We start from the raw sequence: 21,957 nt of genomic DNA, 5'->3' as shown, positions 1-21,957 counted from the left end.
CAGCTTTCGCCCTCGCTCTTGATCACGTTCTACGTGACGCTGGCGGTAACAAAGGACGTTCCACGTCCGCCGCCTTGGCTGAGGGTGGCGCTGGTGAACACTCTCAAGGTTCGTATACAGACAACATAAATACCCAAGAAAGTAGCAGGGGGGACAGCGGCCGATGTAGCTCAGTTGGAAGAGCACCGGACGCGTTATTCGGAGGTCGTGGGTTCGGATCCCACCATCGGCCCGTTGTTTTTTCTTCTGCTTTGTGTCTAATAATCTTTCCCCTAAACAGATTACATTACTAATTACTGTGATTATCCAAGTAAATATTAAAAAAGAAGACAAAGTACCATCCCCAAAGCTTTCCTTGGCCTCGCCGACTGTTGGCTTCTTTCCTTCATGTAATATAACGAGCACCCTCATTTCCCCTTGATCGATCTGCTTGTAGCTTACGGGGGTCTCGGTTCTGGCAGTCTTAAGCCATAGGTAGCGTAAGAGGGTTCTAGCACAGCTTTCGCCCTCGCTCTTGATCATGTTCTACGTGACGCTGGCGGTAACAAAGGACGTTCCACGTCCGCCGCCTTGGCTGAGGGTGGCGCTGGTGAACACTCTCAAGGTTCGTATACAGACAACATAAATACCCAAGAAAGTAGCAGGGGGGACAGCGGCCGATGTAGCTCAGTTGGAAGAGCACCGGACGCGTTATTCGGAGGTCGTGGGTTCGGATCCCACCATCGGCACGTTGTTTTTTCTTCAACTTTGTGTCTAATAATCTTTCCCCTAAACAGATTACATTACTAATTTCTGTGATTATCCAAGTAAATATTAAAAAAAAGACAAAGTACCATCCCCAACGCTTTCCTTGGCCTCGCCGACTGTTGGCTTCTTTCCTTCATGTAATATAACGAGCACCCTCATTTCCCCTTGATCGATCTGCTTGTAGCTTACGGGGGTCTCGGTTCTGGCAGTCTTAAGCCATAGGTAGCGTAAGAGGGTTCTAGCACAGCTTTCGCCCTCGCTCTTGATCACGTTCTACGTGACGCTGGAGGTAACAAAGGACGTTCCACGTCCGCCGCCTTGGCTGAGGGTGGCGCTGGTGAACACTCTCAAGGTTCGTATACAGACAACATAAATACCCAAGAAAGTAGCAGGGGGGACAGCGGCCGATGTAGCTCAGTTGGAAGAGCACCGGACGCGTTATTCGGAGGTCGTGGGTTCGGATCCCACCATCGGCACGTTGTTTTTTCTTCTACTTTGTGTCTAATAATCTTTCCCCTAAACAGATTACATTACTAATTTCTGTGATTATTCAAGTAAATATTAAAAAAAAAAAAGACAAGGTACCATCCCCAACGCTTTCCTTGGCCTCGCCGACTGTTGGCTTTTTTCCTTCTGGCGCAGGGCCGGTATATTGCATTATAAGAGAGGCTCTAGCCCTGCAGTTGATATAGTCCGGCTGATGATGATGATAATAATGATGGCCGAATGCTGATTGGTGAAAAGGTTGCGTGACGTCGCGAGACGACATGACATAGCTGGTGCTGCCAAGTCGGACTTCTCTTTTGGTATGGGAGGGAGAGGCCACGCCTTCTGGGACTCTTGGGCGCGGAGTAAAACACGCCATTTCCAGAACGCAGAAACTCACCACTGGGTGGGCTATTGCATCAGTAGGCAGCTTACGACTGCCTACTATTTAGTTTGACGACACAATAGAGGCAAAGTTAGGGTTTAGTGATTAAGCGAATAGGAAATAAGTGTATATGTGCGAGCGAGGATCCAAAACAAGAGTGGTATTTGCAAGCCACTAACGGTGAAAACTTAACGTTGACGTCATACCTATAAAGGCAGAGCTTCAGTGTCTCTGAAAGGTTTTCTCTTTCAGTGGACAAAGAAAAACATCGCCGGTGAAATTATACACGTCTCTTTAGTGTCATTGCACAGCGCCGTAAATTATCTTTACTTGTAATGCGGAAGAGAGATTTGGTGTGGCAAAAAATAATCGGTTTGAGAAGAATGGTGCGAAATTTCGCATTCGCTGCTTTTTGCAGTTTTTGCTTTCACCAGACAAAATGCAGCCATTACATTAACTATCTGCCTCGGAACATGTACTCTAAGCATTATGTTCATGTAGTTGGCTTGAAACAAGACCTAAATTGGTTCAATGCTGGGTGGTCGCGAACATTTGCTTAGACAGCTAGTATTCTCTAGTGGAAGCGTTGGGTCGCTTTGAGGGCAGCGTTGATATACATGTTACTAAGCAAACGAGAAGGCTGGCGGACAAGTTATTTTTTTTTATTAATTGTTTTTTGGTGCGCTACAGGAAAATAGGCAGACACTGCTTGGACCCATAGCCAGCGGCTAGTAAAGGGTTCAATGGAAAAAGTACACAGGTTGCAGGCACCCAATCATCAAAGTCAGAGACATCAGAAGCAGGAACTTTACAATAAACATGAAGAACGTTAGTTATCGCTTATACATTCGTAAAACTACCAATGAAGAGAAGAAAATATAAACTAAAACCTCACAAATCAAACAAAAGCGCGTAGAACTTATACAAGAATTAAAGCAAAGAAAGATGAATGCATAATGTCACCACACTATACCAATACATAATGTAACATGTCGCAGAGAATTAACGCATCAGATAAAATACAGGTATATGTAGGGGTTACATGTTTAATACCAGGCGAACAATGTAAAGTTACAGTAAGCAAATGCAAGTTTGGACTCAAAGTGTTTCATTCATTTTAAGGTAGTATTCTTTTATTGCAATGAAAAAGTTCTTGGCAAGCTTTACGTCACAGGGTAGAGAATTCCAGATTTTGACGCCCGCAAACTGCAGCATACGCTCACCATAAACGTTTCTTTTTATGGGTAAATTAAAATTTCCGTAAGTGTGGCTTCGGGTTGCACGTGACAGGATGTTAAATATAGATATATCAAAGGGGAGGTTGTTACTTACTATTTTGTGAATACATTCAGCAGTGTTTTTCTGACGAAGCAGGTCTAAAGGCAGCACGCGTAGTTTAATAAATAGTGGTTTGCTGGGTCTAGAGTAGTCTGAAAACGAGATTATTCTAAGTGCTCGCTTTTGCGAACGTCTAATGGGTTCTAGGTAAGTATTATACGTCCAACCCCACGACTCAACGCAATATGACAGCTGAGTATGTACTAATGTGAATAAAGGACTCAGAATATTGACATCAAAATATTGGTGAAATTGATGCAGAGCATAGCAACCCGATGCAATCTTTGTGCAAATGGAGTCAATCTGATGTTGCCAATGTAAATTGTTATCTAGGGTCACTCCAAGATACGTAAAGACAGTGGTTGGTTCAAGCTGGGTCTGACTGATAGTTAATCTAATATCACTCGAGTCCAGTGATTTTTTCCGTGAATAGAACAGTATGTATTTAGTTTTCTTAGTGTTCAATGTTAATTTGTTCGCGAGATACCAGTCTGCAATTTTTTTCAATTCTGTTTTTGCGATGCTTTCTAGATCGGCAGTATGACAAGCAGTAAAGATAATGGCAGTGTCATCAGCATACATGAGAGCACTGGCTGAGGATAATATCTGAGGAAAATCGTTTACGTAAAGTGAGAAACGTAACGGACCGAATGTTGATCCTTGCGGTACTCCTGTGTATAAGCAGCGCACATTTGATGTTAGGTTATTCATTGAGATAACTTGTTTGCGATCAGTAAGGTAACTAGAAAAAAAGTCGAGCACCCTATCACGAATCCATGTATTCTTAATTTATTAAGCATAATGCCGTGGTTCACTGCGTCGAAGGCTTTTTTTATGTCCAGAAATATAACAGCGGCCAGCTCATTTTTATCTAATGCACTGTTAATTGCCTGGGTGAGTGTAATGACTGCTGAGCTAGTAGAGTGCTTTGGGCGAAATCGATGTTGCTGGGGGCAGATAATATTATATTTCTCAAGAAAAAGGAGAATATGTTTGGACAAAATTTTTTCAAATATGTTATTAATAACGCTAAGTACGGAAATAGGCCTGTAACTAGAGGGGTCAGAAGGGTCAGCATCTTTAAATACAGGGGTAACTCGGGCTACCTTTAAGGGTGACGGGTATATGTAATTCAGCAGGCAATGATTGAACAGCCGGCATAGTATGGGCCCTAAGATATCAACATTTTCCTTAATAAGCTTTGCAGGAATGCCGTCCAAGCCTGCTGCCTTATTTGTTTTCAACTCCATGAAAACCGACAACACCTCATTGATTTCAACTTCGTGCAGAGCGAAAGAATTAACAACTGACGCTGGAAGATTATTGTTTGCACTGGCATCAGGAAGCTTTGCAGCTAGATCTGGACCGACACTTGTGAAAAATGTATTGAATTCATCAAACAGTTTTTTCAGTAATATTAGAGGGAAGTGTGGGACATCTTTTCAAGTTTTGCGTGACCTCATTGATAACTTCCCACATTTTTTGGGGATTTCCAGCAGAACCTTGAATTCGGCTAGTAAAATATTCTTTTTTTCGGGCTCTCATTAAGGACACCGATTTATTACGCACGCATTTGTACTGATACAGATAATATTCGTTGCCTTCATGACGTAGCCATTTATGATACCAATAGTCCTTTCTTCTTAATATGTTCAATATTTCTTCGGTCATCGAGGAGCAAATTGGTTTATGACGCTGGGAAGACGCTACACTTTGGCTGCTGCGATTTATAAGGTCAACCATAGCGCTAATCAAGTTAGAGAACTCTATATGGACATCTTCATGATATATTAAGTCAGTATTGAGTAATAACAATTTGTTACGGAATGATTCACAAATTAACTTCGTTGTATTTCTTGGTTTCATACATTTTACTCTTGTAGGTGTGTCTACCTTAACAAAAATTGAAAGTGGTCCGAAATTGGTGTTTGGTAGACGCCAGCATGTACACCGGTGTCAATATTTTTCAGTGCATGATCATTAGATGTTGCCGAAAGGGTGGTTATGCGTGTCGGAGAAGCAATCAAGTTGCGGAAGTTGTATGATTGAAGAAGGTATGGGTAATCTGGGGCACTCGTGGAACTAGTATCAATATTCATGTCACTAACGATAATAACTCGGTTTTTGTAGCTTTTAGTTAAAGAGGACAAGATTGATTCCAGTTTATCAAAAAAAATCGGCAAGATTTGAATTCGGAGGTCGGTAGACTACGCCCACTATAAGCCCGCATTCAAGTTTCACAAATAATGCTTCAAGTTCGGGTGAACAACAAGAAACTGATGATAAGATAGTGTAGTGAAGGCTTTCTGTCACGAATATTGCCACACCGCCACCGCGAAACTGCGTGTCCCGTGGGCGTGATATTGTCGCATAGCCGACAATTGATATATGTTCATGTTTCCTGAGCCACGTTTCTGTGGTCGCTATGATTTCAAAAAACTCCCCATTGCTGACGATAAAAGAATTTAAAGAGTTCAAGTTTCTGTTTATGCTGCGAACGTTACTGTGAAGTACAGATATGCCTTTCCTGGGAGCCATCATGAGCTAGAGTCGGTGTAGCTAGCATCGTTTTGTGCCTGTTCGCCAGAAACATTGGCTATTCTTTCCAGATCTGCTTCACAGGTCACGTGGACTACTTTCGATTTTTCGGCTTTCCTCATTAATATTTTTCCGTCGGAGACCCAAGCAAACTTCCAGCCTTTAGCGCGTTTAGTTTGAATTGCTTTTCCCAACAGTATCTTATTTTCGGGGCATAGGTGTTCGTTGACGAATATTGGATTCGTTCCTTCAAATCCAAGTATCGATGTGTTCAATCGCGTTTTTTTTTTTTGCCGCCAGCAAAATTCGATCTCGGTTAGCCCGTGAGGCAAACCATACAACAACATTTGGTGGCCCTTTAGCTTTTGTAGGCACACGGTGTGCGATTTTAATGTCATGGCTGGATAGTTCTAGCAGTCGCATAGCAGTCGCATAAAGCGACTGCCTCAACAACCTTATTAAGGTCCTCATTTTCAGCGACAGGTATGCCCTTCAGTTCGAGATTGCTCTTTCTACTGTACTGCTTCAGTTCGATCAGTTGTTTTTTGGTGTCGCTGAGTTCGTTACTTAGTATTCGGTTCTCTTTCTGGCACTCAAGGCTCAGTTGTTTTGCATCTTCAAGTTCTTTACGGAGTGTCTTTACTTCGGCCCTGAATTCTTTAAAGTTCTCGTTGATGTAGTTCATTCCTGTTTTGACCGATGTGAGTTCTTTCTGTATAGCTGTGTTTGATGACTGCAGCTTCTTTACCTGATTCTTCAGTTCTGTCATAACTTCCACAAATCTGGAAGTCATATCAGTCAAAACTCTGACTATTTCTTTTATACTACTTGGTGTCTTTTCGGCAAGTGTCTGTGCAAATTCGGTTAAAACATCTCTGGTTTTGCTTCCCATCGTAGCAGGGTGTACCGCTCACAGCCTGTGCGAACGTACAACACTGGCAAATCAGAGCAGCCCAGCAGCCATAAACTACAAAAACAGAACACATAATAACTTTGTTTTCCCACCTGCAACAAGCGAGGGCAGCGATTTAGCAGAAGTGGTAGCCACGGCTGCCGGTACTGCTCTGAATGTGCCTTGGTCGATGATCCATGGCTTTATGTAGGTGAAGGTGACGCCTCCAGACGTTGGGCCGCCGCAGTAGAAAGGCACGTGTCTTGATGATGACGTTCGTTGCGCATGCGCGTAGCTCCTGATGTCCTTGCTGTTGACGACCGTTTCTTATCGAATGCCTGCAACAAGCGAGGGCAGCGATTTAGCAGAAGTGGTAGCCACGGCTACCGGTACCGCTCTGAATGTGCCTTGGTCGATGATCCATGGCTTTATGTAGGTGAAGGTGACGCCTCCAGACGTTGGGCCGCCGCAATAGAAAGGCACGTGTCTTGATGATCACGTCCGTTGCGCATGCGCGTAGCTCCTGATGTCCTTGCTGTTGACGACCGTTTCTTATCGGATGCCTGCAACAAGCGAGGGCAGCGATTTAGCAGAAGTGGTAGCCACGGCTGCCGGCACCGCTCTGAATGTTCTTAAAGGCACGCGCGCTCGTACGACAATCTGCATTCGGGATGCTTTAAGCGGCGCATTCTGAAGCGTAGATGATGTCTGCTACCTGGTGAGCATCATGAGAAGGAGATGGAACGGTAGAATGGAATTTTCGCAGGTGAAGAGATGAGTTTGGACACCTGGGCATGCATATCACACAGGTGGATTTTTTTGCCAGCGGGATGACAGGCACAGCTACTCGGCTGTGACGTCCCGTCAGAGTGAGTTATCGCCCCGCGGAACGTCACAAAAGGGCGAGGTGTTTCTTTAGGGCGCAGATCACTTGGTCGAGGGTCCGGAGGTCGCAGCGAAGCACCATGCAAAAGACAGGGTACCCACAAGGATTCGGGAACAAATCTGCCTGGCTGTATGATATTATATTTTTTTGTTGCAATTAGGGTTCCATTTCACTTTATTCGGGCTGACTTCCGGGCTCTGCTAAGGAGCACCATATTCTGTTCTGGTTCAAACGGGTACAGGATTACAAAACTTTATTGCGAAAAATTTTATATCAGCCCTGTTGTCGCTTACTCCATAACGTCTGTACGCCGAATCAAATGGCTAATTTTGATTTATGAAAGACGTTCTGAGTTTAACCACTCGCGCGTACACACTGCCCAGAACTGCGGCGCGACGTAGACAAACAAGTAGAGAGGACATAAACACATACTATCTTGTTACTGTTGCTGCTGTTGTTGTCCAAATAACGCATGACACATACCCACAGAGGGGATCAGCCAAGAGTTGGGCAGTAAATAAATTTTGAAGTTTGCTTAAATGTAAAACAAAACAAAATGAGAAAAATAGTTGGAGGGGCAGAGGAAAAGAAAAGAAAAGATAAAATAAGTAAAACAAAAATGAAAAGTAATAACGTACACTGAAGTCTGACACTGATATTTGTTAAACAAGTGATGTTTAAATATTTAGCAAGGGAAACGATTTGATTCCAGTAAAAAAAAGTTTTATATGGCGCGAAAAACAAACCTGTGACTGTGTCCAAGGATAATGGTGCCAAATGATAACAATATCGGGCTGCTTACACTGAGGCCAAGCTGGCAAAAGATTTTCCGTCACTTGTTTCTTCAACGTTTTGAAGCGGCGGCAAAACAATAAAAAAGGATCTAATGATTCCTGCTCACCGCAAAATGCGCAGGCTGGAGAAAGCACTAAACCAGACCTGTGAAGATAAAAATTCGGTGGTGGGACAGCGCAGCCTTGTTAGAGAAATCTCAAGTTCCCGCGAATGGCATAATTTCCTACTCCGAGAATATTTAAGATGCAGGTAGTCGTCAGATCTTAAAAGATGTCCAATTTGCATGTTTAGTAAACATGCAAACTCCATCCATCCATCCATCCATCCATCCACTCGTCCGTCCGTCCGTTCATCCATCCATTCATTCATCCGTCCGTCCGTCCATCCATCCACCCATCCATCCATTCATTCATTCATCTGTCCGTCCGTCCGTCCGTCCGTCCGTCCATCCATCCATCCATCCATCTATCCATCCATCCATCCATCCATCCATCCATCCATCCATCCATCCATCCATCCATCCATCCATCCATCCATCCATCCATCCATCCATCCATCCATCCATCCATCCATCCATCCATCCATCCACCCATCCATCCATCCATCCATCCATCCATCCGTCCATCCATTCATCTACGTCATTTTCATTTGTTAGGTTGAAGATCGCTGCAAAACAATTTTTTTAGCAGTATGAGCAAGCGCCAAAACTGAATTAAGCAAAAAAAAACTGTTTCTATACTATAGCGGCTTGTCCGATGGCTGCTTTCGAGAGCCACCTGCTGCTTGCGTTCCTATAGTCACATGTACCCAACCCACATCTGTGAGTGGGTGGCACTTCGCGAAGCCCTCGCTAATTATTTTCAGTGCAGTCATGCCTATTTTTTTACAGATATATTCTTTGATGAATCATGACGCACATTTCAAAATAGCATTACCTCCCAAATACAAATTAGCAATAATATCACTACTTACGTCTCGGTGCCGGTAGCCGTCCTCCATGCGGCAGGCGCTTGGTGCGGCTGGGTTGCGTCATTTTGAAAATGCCGCGGTGGTCACCATGGAGGCTCGTTTGCGAACCAGCCAGATTGCTTAATTCCGGACAACATCCACAAATGTGATGGTTGAGCTGGAATGTGTGCGGGGTGTGCAAAGTAGCCGGATTAAATTGTTTTGTGTACCCACATGTTTCTGTGGGCGACACGACTGAATTCATATCAAGCGGGGCAAATATGGATCCAAATGAATCATGCTTAATTGAAACTACAATACCGGTAGGCGATGTAATATTTCGGGAGTAGTAGACGCACATCACGGAAGCGTGCAATTTCTTTCGTTGGCATCACTCGTCTTTCACATTTTCGTTTTTTCGTAGATAAGGTAACATTTCGCATTGCCTAACACAGTTATTTTTATCTTAAACTTTGGTTTGAGACCTCTTATTTTGCTTTAAAAAAAGACAAAAATAACATCCTAGTGCCCGAAAAGCTCAACTGAACCCTTGTACGAAAAGGTAAGGAATGTTTCCTAGGAACCATTCTGGCTTGGGTTAGGTTCTGCAATGTCTAAAAATGGGCAACAGTTTTCTTCGGTTTCAGTAGCGGATAATATTGATAATACTACGATTACAGTTCCAGTTTCTGGTTCAGGTTAGGTTCCACTTCCACACCCTGATTCAGACATGATCATTTCCTCAGTTGCTGAGTATCTGGTGAGTGTTGCCAAAAAAAAAACAGTTGAAGGCAGTTGAAGGTATGAAATTAGGCCTGCCGCACGTTGTGACTCCCGCATCTTAACTTTCCTCCTGCTCATCGTTCTACTATCATAGGCAGCACCAGGGCGCCATCTGTAAGCGTTGAGCTGACAGCTTCCGCCCTGGGGTGAATGTGACTGCTACAATCCCGATGTCGTCGCGCATATACGCAGATGTTGCTTCGCATTGAAGTCTGTGAGGCGCAATTGTCATGATCTGAATTATGACATATTTTTCAACCCTCAGGCAGCTTCTAACATATTAATTAACTTTAGTTTCTATTGATTGCCTTGAACACACTGAGGAAGCCGGTTCAACCCGTACGGAAATTTTCAAACAAGTATGCGACACAGACAAGACTGGCGTTTTGCAGTAATTAGGAGCGTGAATACGATAGGTGCAGGGTACTGAAGCAACAGCATTGTTCTGAAAAAAAAAATACTTTTTCTCTTGCGCGTTTGCTGCGGGAGAAAAACATTTTTCTTCTTCGTCAGTGTAATATCAATTCATTCATAATTTGAAGTGCCTCTGAGGAGTCATTAACTACAATTTTTCTCAGAAACTGCAACCACAAAACGTTAGTTCATCTCCTAAACTCAAACCACAGCTATGATTCAATGGTTAGGACCCTCAACTGCTGATCGCGAAGACGTGAATACGATCTCGTCCACGGAGGCTGCGTTTGGACAGAGGCACAGCGCACCTCGTCAATGTACTAGTGCTATATGAGTACTCTTTAGGGTGATCGAATTTTTGGAAGCCCCCTACTACAACGTCCTCCACAGCTTGAGGCGCTTTGACGTTAAACCCCATATTCTAAATCCTATATTAACTACATATTCTCACACATTCTTCATACAAGCCATGATGACACACATGAACACCCGACATGCTTGCAATAGCCCTGTACAGACATTTATGCCTCTAAATTAGTCAGCAAGGCAGCCTGTAGCTCAGTAGCAGTTACGAGACTATCGCGGCTCTAAATTTCAACCATAAACCGTATTCTCTCTGCACGAATGTCTAAGGAAATAATTTTCAGTAGCCCTGAATTCGAATGTTAATAACAAAGGGGTTTCGCAGACTTAAGCTTGCAGTCAAATTGTTGAAGGAAGAAAAACGGCAAACTGCTCAAGTGAAATACAGGCGTCGCATGAGCTGTGCGCCGTCATCTTCAGCTGTGTGCGGTGACATATGTCGCGTCGTTTATCTTCGCTTTTTGTTTGGCCACCACCCATAATTTTATCGTTCAAATATGCGACACACACGCTGCCAATATCGGCAAAACATTCCTCTTTCAGGAATACCAGTGCCACAGCAGTGTGCCAATTGGGTGCAAACACGGCAACAGGAACAGCTGCCAGTCCATGTTTGCTCCGTATGACTCTCAAGGACGTGCAGCGCTCATCGCGTATGCCCTGAAGGTTGTGCGCTTGCATCACTGACCAGCTACCCCCGTCGTTAATCCCTTGCCAGGCCTAAAGAAAACATTTCGCGCAGCCATCAGCGCGCATGCTGTTTAGAGCACTGGCGCGAAATGCTGCAACCTCTAGATTTAGCTGTGCTCGGAATCATAGTTTCGGCAAATGTTTGTCTCGGTATGTACTTATCATGCTGGAAGAGAACCGTCAATAGAGGGGGTGTCTCGGCAACGGCGGAGATATTTCTTGGGGGTCGATCGCTGAAGGTCCTTCCTCTCGCGGCATCTTCCGTGGCGTCAGTTTTCTCTGCGACGGGACTTATCGGCTTCGCGGCTCACTTCTACGCTTATGGATGGCACATATTCTGGGGGAACATAATGTCTCTCTTCACGCTTCCGTTGGCTATCTACGTTATCATTCCGCTGATGTACAGGCTCGGCGTGACGTCCATATTTGAGGTAAGCCTTTTTCACTAATGTGTCCTCATGACCTTCCTTATAGAACGACAATTCTTAAACAGACAGCTTGTGGTGGACAACCGCTGTTCTAGGCGGAAGATTAAAATTTTCACCTTAAACATGGCCAATAGGCAAATTGCGCAAGGAGGTAGCAGGAGAGCGCACAGAAAGAAGAGAGTCAATCCAGATCGATACTGGAAGGTTGCTTCGGAGAGAGTGCGAGAGCTCACATGTGTGGTAAGCTAACCATTAGCTGGCTCGCGACTCTTCCGTCCGGACCAGAAAAAGTGAAATAAAAAAAGAATCATTACGATTTTCGGAAAATTTTATTGTTCCTTTTAAATCCTGGTTAGTTACTACGGAATGATTTTTCTACGTACAGGTGTTATCGGGAAACCAGAATTCCTTTAATAATTATGTAAAATATTATTAATTCCTTGAATCTATAGACGGGTGCTCCGGTCGCACTCTTTAATTTTTATGGTGTTAACATATTCAGTTCGTCATTCAGTTTATTTTTATTTATTTATTTATTTATTTATTTATTTATTTATTTATTCAGATACCCTAAAGGCCCGCTGGAAGCATTACATAGGGGGGGGGGGGGGGTACATAAGCCAGAATACATTTCATTGTCGAAGAGATGTCTCTTCGAAGAGCGAATAATCTGAACAGGTTGCAGAGAAGCATGCCTGCTCTTCTCTCGTAGGCGCCCAGCTAGGCCGGTGTCATGAAACTTTTCGTGGCCACTCTCATGCTTGTCCTAGCTGTCTTTGATGCTGTTTTGTTGATAACCTATAACTCTCTTGTATTTACCTCGACATGGCAGAACCTAACCAGTAGAGTTCATTGTTGGTTCTAAAGGCTATTTCTCAGCTGCGCTTCTACATAAAAATTTCTTCATGAGACGGTGATGGCAAATAGATATTAAGTTTACAGGTTAACACCCGCATGCTTCCCTGTTTAGAGTTGTAAGAGACAATATTGAATCCAGAATGCGTGTGGAATTAGCAGAGAGGTTCCTAGAGGTCATCGCTAGTACATTTGTTCCGCGTTCATCCCGTTCAGTGATGCACTGTTTGTCCAAAAATCAGAAACAAGGTGTATGTATTGCTTCCTGCGTAACACATTCATTCACCGATCTTATAATTTCACATGCTGACCATCATCTGAGGAAAGTTTAGCACTTTACAAACGTTGTGAAGAGATTTCGATATCTTTATTACTTTTTTCAGTATACAAAAGGTTGCATTAGGATGTTGTTAAGGACTAGAGTACAAAATTCAAGATCTTCACCGAAATATGGAAGGTTTTGAACTGACAAAGAATGAGGTCAGGTCTAATACCTTCATTTAAGCTTGATTGCAAGCAACGATCCCCTATGCTGGTGTTGTCCGAATGTCCGAAGGTCCAAGAAAGGCCTTTTTCCATACTCGTCGTCCCACGCGAAATTAGAAAAAGAGCAGTTGCTTTTTTAGGAGGTCGTGCCGTATCATAGACTGCAAGCAAGCTTGGAAGCCCATCTGAAGCGTTTACACGAATATGAATTTCCGGATACCCTTTTTTCCAGTCTTGCATGGGTTCAAGCTTTTAAAAAAATTCCGTCGAGCAGGCTGGCCAAAAGAAGTTGCGAATATAAAAACCAATACAGAAGAAACTCGCCAAGCTGTATGGGCATGGAATCAAGTCATGCGTTGAAGTTGGTAGGGAGGGCTGGGATGCATTTGATTTTAATCGGGCCCAGGAAGCTTTGCATGCTTTTCAGAATGGGGAAGAATGGAGGGCCGTGACCAGAGAGGGGCAAACAGGGACATGATAATATTTGCCCTACTTGTGACATGGAAGTAATTTACAAAACCCCACCATCTCGATTGCGGAGCATTTTAAGTGGGTCAGAGAGGACGATGTAAAAAAGACTGGCCTGTACAACAGGCTAATACTTTTAAAACGACATACGGCATTTCTTTCGCAAGCAAGATTGACACAGATTATGGATCACCGGATCGCCGGAATGAGAATGCGTGGCGCAGCGATCGATGAAGACAGTGACAGCGAAAATACTCGCCCGTTCTCATTCTTTAGTACTGCTGGATTCAGTGAACTGTCACGGACCAGCAAAAATGTTTTATATGTCACATCCTCTCTCTTTCCTTTTTTAATGCGCACAAACAGTAACAAACACTACGAGTGACTTTAGCGACTAAAGTAGTGAAAGGCGAAAGCCGGAGTGCCGCGTTCTGCTACGCAACTGGCATCAAATTATTTAGTATTTGGATAATTAAATAAGTGGTAATTATTTCGGTAACTATTAAATCAAGTTATTACTCGTCAAGCAGTAATTGAACTAATTACGTAATTAGCCATCGCTTGGTATCGCTTACCGGTATCCTCGGTAGGATAGTTAGAGAGGATACCGGTAAGCTGTCTAAGGAGACGAAAGATTTGGTGAAGAAACGGCAGAGTATGAAAGCTTCCAATCCAACAGACCGGATCGAATTGGCCGAGATATCAAAGCTAATCAATAAGCGCAAGGTGGCCGATATAAGGAAGTATAACATGGAGAAAATTGAGCATGCTGTAAAGAACGGGGGAATAACTAAACGGTAAAGAAGAAATTGGGCATAAGCAAAAACCAGATGTACGCGATAAGGGACAAGGCGGGCAACGTCATCACGAATATGGATAAGATAGTCAAAGCAGCCGAGGAGTTCTATACAAATCTCTACAGTAGCCAAAGTAGTCAGGACCGTAATGAGATCGGCAGTAGGGAAAAACAGTCAGACGTTCCACCATTGACGAAGGACGAGGTCAAGAAAGCATTAGAAACTATGAAAAGGGGGAAATCAGCTGGAGAGGATAAGATAACTACAGATTTCCTGAAGGACGGAGAGGATATCGTGTTAGAAAAACTGGCCACCCTGTATACGCAGTGCCTGGTGTCATCGACGGTACCGGAGCCATGGAAGAATGCAAACATTATCCTCATTCATAAGAAAGGGGACTCTAAGGACCTTAAAAATTACAAACCAATCAGCTTACTGTCTGTTACGTATAAGGTATTTACTAAGGTAATCGCTAATAGAATCAGGAAAACCTTAGACTTCAATCAAGCAAAGGATCAAGCAGGGTTTCGGAAATGGTACTCTACTATCGATCATACCCATACCATCAATCAGGTGACAGAAAAATGCTCGGAATATAACCAGCCCTTATACATAGCATTCATTGATTACGAAAAAGCATTTGACTCAGTTGAAACCTCGGTGGTGATGCAGGCATTGCGAAATCGGGGGGTAGACGAGCCGTACGTGAAAGTACTAGGAGATATATACAGTAGTTGCACAGCAACCATAGTTCTGCATAAAGAAAGTAAAAATTCCCATAAAGAAAGGTGTTAGGCAAGGAGACACAATCTCCCCAGTTCTATTCACAGCTTGCTTAGAGGAAGTATTCAGAGACTTGGAATGGGAGCATTCGGGATAAGGGTAGATTGAGAATACCTCAGTAATCTGCGATTTGCTGATGACATTGCCTTGCTAAGCAACTTGGGAGATGAACTATAAATTATGATTGATGATCTAAACAGGAAAAGTAGAAAAGTAGGCTTGAAAATCAATATGCAGAAGACTAAGGTAATTTTCAACAGCCTTGGGAAGGAACAGCAGTTTACATTAGGTAGCGAAATACTGGTAGTAGGCGAATATGTCTACCTAGGACAGGTAGTAACCGCAGATCCGGACCATGAAAAGGAAATAACAAGAAGAATAAGATTGGGATGGAGCGCATTTGGCAAGCACTCGCAGATTATGTCTAGCAGCTTACCAGTATCACTAAAGAGGAAAGTATATAACAGTTGCATTTTACGTGTACTCACCTATGGCGCTGAAACGTGGAGGCTAACCAAGAGAGTTCTACTTAAGTTGAGGACAACCCAGAGGGCTATGGAACGAAAAATCGTAGGGGTAACATTAAGAGATAGGAAGCGTGCAGAGTGGGTCAGAGAAATAACTCAAGTTACCGACATTCTAGCGGAAATTAAGAAGAAGAAATGGACATGGACTGGACATGTAGTGCGAAGAGAAGATAACCGATGGTCGCTTAGGGTAATAAATTGGATTCCAAGGGATGGAAAGCGTAGCAGGGGCGGCAGAAAGTTAGGTGGGCAGATGAGATTAAGAAGTTCGCAGGGGTCAAGTGGATGCAGCTAGCACAGAACCGGGATGAGTGGAGAAATATGGGAGAGGCCTTTGCCCTGCAGTGGGTATAGTCAGGCTGATGATGATGATGATGATGATGATGATGATGACAATAGTAATTATTTTATTAATTCTGTCATCCCGCTTCAGCCACATAGAACGCCGCAAAATCGGGACACATTTTGACCACAACAGCATGAGCCATTAAAGGCTTTCGCCTTAAAAACGAAATAATTGTCGCTCATTACGAGTGGGTGAAAAATATGCTAGGAGGCGCTTTAGAGGCACTTAAGACTTCTTAGGTGCAGTAAGGCAGAAGCCTTTTCTGAAATGATTTATTTTGTTTCTATTTTTTTTTCGTTTATATTTATTTCATTTTATTTTTTCCTTCTGACTTTATTTTACTGCGATTTTTATTTCATGAATAATGTGGCTAGTCATTACACAATGTTATTAGAGTATTTTAGCATATTAATCATAAATATATTCGATATCAGCATGTTATGTGGATTCTGAATAGGATTTTTTGCTTTGACTTGGATTTGGGCTATGGATAATGTGGCTAGTCATCGTACGATGTCAATAATGCATGAGAGCCAAGTAAACAGGGATGCATCCGGTATACCAAGATACGTTGTTGGGCGAGTTGGTACGTATTCATTATTAATATAAAGAGCGCGAACACGAAGACAAAGGACAAGAAAAACACAGTACAAGCGCTGGTTCACAACTATGCCTAAGCCCTTTACTGAAAGGCCCAGAAATAACAAACATGAAGAAAACGAAACAGACACGTGAAACAACCCCTGGGTTCACCTGCTGCATAAAAATTCACTTAACAAAGACACCCCTTTGCTTGAAAGAGCAAGAGACGTCTTGCTGACACACTTATTGTCCGTTGAAATGAAATATGATTCCACTATCTCTCTCCTCTTCTTTTTGTGGCGATACAAAATTCTAACCTTGTCAAACTTAGGAGTGCACTTCTTCTTCTCCTTCATCATTATTTCACATAAATGGCAATGTGATACCAGAAACGTTTTGTCCTTTCCACTTTCCAAGTTGTTCCGGTGTTCCTGTAGTCTCTTATTAATACATCGTCCTGTTTGTCCTATATAACTGGCTCCACAAGAGAGTGAAAGCCTGTACACAACACCTGTTTTTCATCCAACATATGGGTTTCTATGTTTCACCCCACATTCTTGCTTCTTCGCTTCTCTTTCCCTTTGAATAGCCCGGCAGATCTTCTTCATCTTGAGCGGGGCGGTCTCTGCGACAACAACACTATACCTCTTGCCTACATTTTTGAGGCCATGCGAAATTCTGTGCACATACGGTACCACTGCAACCTTCCTCTTCCTCTCACCCATGCTGGGTGGGATTTCAGTCTGTGCGCTCTTTTAAGGCTCTTCAGTACCCGCCAACTGGCCTCAATAATAACCGACTCCCGATAACCGGCCTTTGCAATTCTTGTCACCTGTGTTTCAAAACTCTTGCCCATGCCGCGGTAAAAAGATTTCTTCAAATCATTTAATAAGCATGTGTTGATCATCCCATTCTTCACTAATTTTTAATGCCCCGGATTGGAGCTTAGCAATGGCTTCATCGTTCTTGGGTTGTATTCCCAACAAACATGATCATCACCGAATTGATCAATAGATCTAAATACTGTAACCGATCGTCCACTGGTTCTTCAACAGTAAATTCCAGCCCGGATCCACACTCAGTAAAAACATCCATAATGTCCTTCATTCGTTGATTGAATCCTTCACGGTCTGTGAATACTAAAAAGTCGTCCACATACCTGAAGGTGGAATAATGTAAGCCCTCCAAGTTATCCTTCAGGTGTCTGTCCACGTACATTAAGAAGATGTCACTCAAGACCGGTGCAACACTCGACTCAATGCATACTCAAGCTTTCTGCATATACTGCTTATTCTTCCATCCTATGAAGGTGGACTGCAGGTAGAACCCCAAAAGTTCAAGGAAACTTCCAACACTTACACCTGAGGCGTCAATGAAGTCACATTCATTATTGTCTTCAGTAATGCACATTTGAACACGCTTAAGGAGGCAGTCATGGGGGAAGCTATAATACAAATCCTTGACATCCATGCTGAAGCCTACACATTTTCTTGGAATGTGTTCTTTGAGGAATGCAACAAGGGCTTCAGAGTTAGGTAGCCTTAGGGGTTTGATAAAGTCAACGAGGGAAGGCGTTTCTGCAAATATTTGGACACCAGGTGCTGCCACGTGCTCTTCTCAGATACGATGGCTCTGAACGGAACATCTCGTTTATGGGTTTTTGCCGAAAAGAATACTTCCAAATGTAATTGTTGGCATTGTTTCACCTGTTCACGTATCCGTTCAAGCCCAAGATCATCTGGTAGAGCCATAGTCCTCTCTTTTATCATGGTCGCTTTCATAGGAAATCTTTTGAAATTCTCAACAGCAGCCTCGGCGTTTTCTTGAAACTGATTCTCAGAAAAGATAGTAAAATACCCTTCTTTATCTGATAGTATACCTCTGAGGTCTCTTGAGGCCATCCATTTTGCAATATAGTTAATAGGGCACTGTTTCCGCTTTAATCCTTCTTTTGTGTGCTCTAACACTTCCAAGCACTCATGGATGCACCGCGACCTATCAGATTCTTCAACTCTATTTGTAATACAGCGTGACATGGTCACATGTTCAGCCTCATCAACTCTAGGCTCAAAAGCATGCTTAGGACCCAGCTTCAGCATCTTACCAATATCTAGAGGTATCTCTTCATCTGCGAAATTCAATACCTTGCCTTGCTGATCCTTGTTCATCTTCTTTTTTTGTGGAAGCCGAGGTAGAACCACCTTCCAAAGAAATTCCGTCAATCTTTCACTCAGGGCACTCCACTCTGTATACTTGCGACACGCACGCTGCTTGCTATACATGCACTCACACACGAATCGTAGACAATCCTTGAAGTGGCGGGCTTGCCTCCACTTTCAACGGACAATAAGTGTGTCAGCACGACTTCTCTTGCTCTTTCAAGCAAAGAGGTGCCTTTTTTAAGTGCTTTTTATGCAGCAGGTGAACCCAGGGATTGTTTCACGTGACTGTTTCATTTCCATCATGTTTGTTTTTTCTGGGCCTTTGAGTAAAGGGCTTAGGCATAGTTGTGAGTCAGCGCTTGTACAGTGCTTTTCTTGTCCTTTGTCTTCGTGTTCGCGCTGTTTATATTAATAATGAATAAGTACCAACTCGCCCAACAAAGTATCTTGGTAAGCCATATTTCTTGTGCAACGGGCTCTTCGTGTGTCCTACAGAACCTTTCGTTTAATGAACCTGAGGTGTTAGCGCCTGCCATCGCCGTTTGTGTCTGCCAAGCAAGAAAGGCCTCTTGGTACCTCAAGCTCGGCACAGTGCCTCCGGAATTCCTGAACACCATTGGGTTGCTGAGGCCATCTACTGGTCATTGCAGGAGACTCTGCCGTATGATGGTGTCTGAGATGTGGAGGCAAGCCCGCCACTTCAAGGATTGTCTACGACTCGTGTGTGAGTGCATGTATAGCAAGCAGCGTGCGTGTCGCAAGTACACAGAGTGGAGTGCCCCGAGTGAAAGATTGACGGAATTTCTTTGAAAGGTGGTTCTTCCTTGGCTTCCACGAAAAAAGAAGATGAACAAAGATCAGCAAGGCAAGGCATTGCATTTCGCAGATGAATAGATACCTCTAGATACTGATAAGATGCTGAAGCTGGGTCCTAAGCATGCTTTTGAGCCTAGAGTTGATGAGGCTCCACAGGTGACCATGTCACGCTGTATTGCAAATAGAGTTGAAGGTTCTGATTGGTCGCGGTGCATCCATAAGTGCTTGGAAGTGTTAGAGCACACAAAAGAAGGATTAAAGGGGAAACAGTGCCCTATTAACTATATTGCAAAATGGATGGCCTCAAGAGACCTCAGAGTTATACTATCAGATAAAGAAGGCTATTTTACTATCGTTTCTGAGAATCAGTTTCAAGGAAAAGCCGAGGCTGCTGTTGAGAAGAATTTCAAAAGATTTCCTATGAAAGCGACCATGATAAAAGAGAGGGCTATGGCTCTACAATATGATCTTGGGCTTGAACGTATACGTGAACAGGTGAAACAATGCAAGCAATTACATTTGGAAGTATTCTTTTCGGCAAAAACCCATAAACGAGATGTTCCGTTCAGAGCCATCGTATCTGAGAAGAGCACGTGGCAGCACCTGGTGTCCAAATATTTGCAGAAACACCTTTCCTCGTTGACTTCCTAACTCTGAAGCCCTTGTTGTATTCCTCAAAGAACACAACCCAAGAAAATGTGTAGGCTTCAGCATGGATGTCAAGGATTTGTATTATAGCCTCCCCCATGACTGCCTCCTTAAGCGTGTTCAAATGTGCATTACTCAAGACAATAATGAATGTGACTTCATTGATGCTTAAGGTGTAAGTGTTGGAAGTTTCCTTGAACTTTTGAGGTTCTACCTGCAGTCCACCTTCATAGGCGGGAAGAACAAGCTGTATACGCAGAAGGCTGGAGTATGCATTGGGTCGAGTGTTGCACCGGTCTTGAGTGACATCTTCCTAATGTACATGGACAGACACCTGAAGGATAACTTGGAGGGCTTACATTATTCCACCTTCAGGTATATGGACCACGTTTTAGTATTCACAGACCGTGAGGGATTCAATCAACGAATGAAGGACATTATGGATGTTTTTACTGAGTGTGGATCCGGGCTGGAATTTACTGTTGAAGAACCAGTGGACGATCGGTTACAGTATTTAGATCTATTTATTCAATTCGGTGATGATCATGGTTGTTTGGAATACAACCCGAGATCGATGAAGCCGTTGCTAAGCTCCAATTCGGGGCATTCCAAATTAGTGAAGAATGGCATGATCAACACATGCTTATTAAATGCGTTGAAGAAATCTTGTTACCACGGCATGGGCAAGAGTTTTGAAAGACAAGTGACAAGAATTGCAAAGGCCGGTTATCGGGAATCGGTTATTATTGAGGCCAGCTGCTGGGTACTGAAGAGCCTCACCCATGCTGGGCAGGGATTTCAGTCTGTGCGGTCTTTTAAGAACGCACAGACTGAAATCCCTGCCCAGCATGGGTGAGAGGAAGAGGAAGGTTGCAGTGGTATCGTATGTGCACAGAATTTCGCATGGCCTCAAAAATGTAGGCAAGAGGTATAGTGTTGACGTCGCTCAAGATGAAGAGGATCTGCCCGGCTATTCAAAGGGAAAGAGAAGCGAAGAAGCAAGAATGTGGGGTGAAACATAGAAACCGATATGTTGGATGCAAGACAGGTGTGTACAGGCTTCCACTCTCTTGTGGAGCCAGTTATATAGAACAAACAGGACGATGTATCAATAAGAGACTACAGGAACACTGGAACAACTTGGAAAGTGGAAAGGACAAATTGTTTCTGATATCACATTGCCATTCATGTGAAATAATGAAGAAGGAGAAGAAGAAGTGCACTCCTAAGTTTGACAAGGTTAGGATTTTGTATCGCCACAAAAAGAAGATGACGAGAGAGATAGTGGAACCATATTTCATTTCAACGGACAATAAGTGTGTCAGCAAGACTTCTCTTGCTCTTTCAAGCAAAGAGGTGTCTTTTTTAAGTGATTTTTTATGCAGCAGGTGAACCCAGGGGTTGTTTCACGTGACTGTTTCATTTTCTTCGTGTTTATTTTTTCTGGGCCTTTGAGTAAAAGGCTTAGGCATAGTTGTGAGTCAGCGCTTGTACTGTGTTTTTCTTGTCCTTTGTCTTCGTGTTCGCGCTGTTTATATTAATAATGCATCCGGTATTTTGTCTTTTTTATTGTGCGGATTTGGCTGGATTGGCTTTGGATCGGACTTATGGTCACGCATTCCGCGACTATCCCTTTCTGCGCACACCACTGATACAGTGGTGCCAGTGATGAACCAGGCCTTTTTTTTTCGCCTTAAAAAGAAATACCACATGCACAGACGCTGAAGGCCGGTACTTCGACGTTACGACTATGGCTTGCTTGATAAGGTTAAAATAGTGGCCCTTGTCGTCCCG

The 21,957-nt window shown here is 43.4% G+C and overlaps 1 protein-coding gene across 1 annotated transcript in view; it reads left to right on the top strand.

The window, feature by feature from the left end:
• Positions 1-11,354: 11,354 nt before the first annotated feature.
• Positions 11,355-21,957, top strand: part of LOC146209680 (sodium/iodide cotransporter-like) — a 50,178-nt gene continuing 39,575 nt past the window's right edge. The window contains exon 1 of the mRNA XM_084580917.1: positions 11,355-11,696. Coding sequence (XP_084437043.1) covers positions 11,355-11,696 — 342 coding nt within the window. The remainder of the gene's footprint in view (positions 11,697-21,957) is intronic.

This window comes from Amblyomma maculatum, chromosome 1 (genome assembly GCF_055883805.1).
Source record: "Amblyomma maculatum isolate TAMU_Amacu chromosome 1, ASM5588380v1, whole genome shotgun sequence".
In the NCBI taxonomy this organism is placed as follows: Eukaryota; Metazoa; Arthropoda; class Arachnida; order Ixodida; family Ixodidae; genus Amblyomma; species Amblyomma maculatum.
Note: the sequence above shows the minus strand (reverse complement) of the source record. Positions and strands in the feature narration are given on the sequence as shown.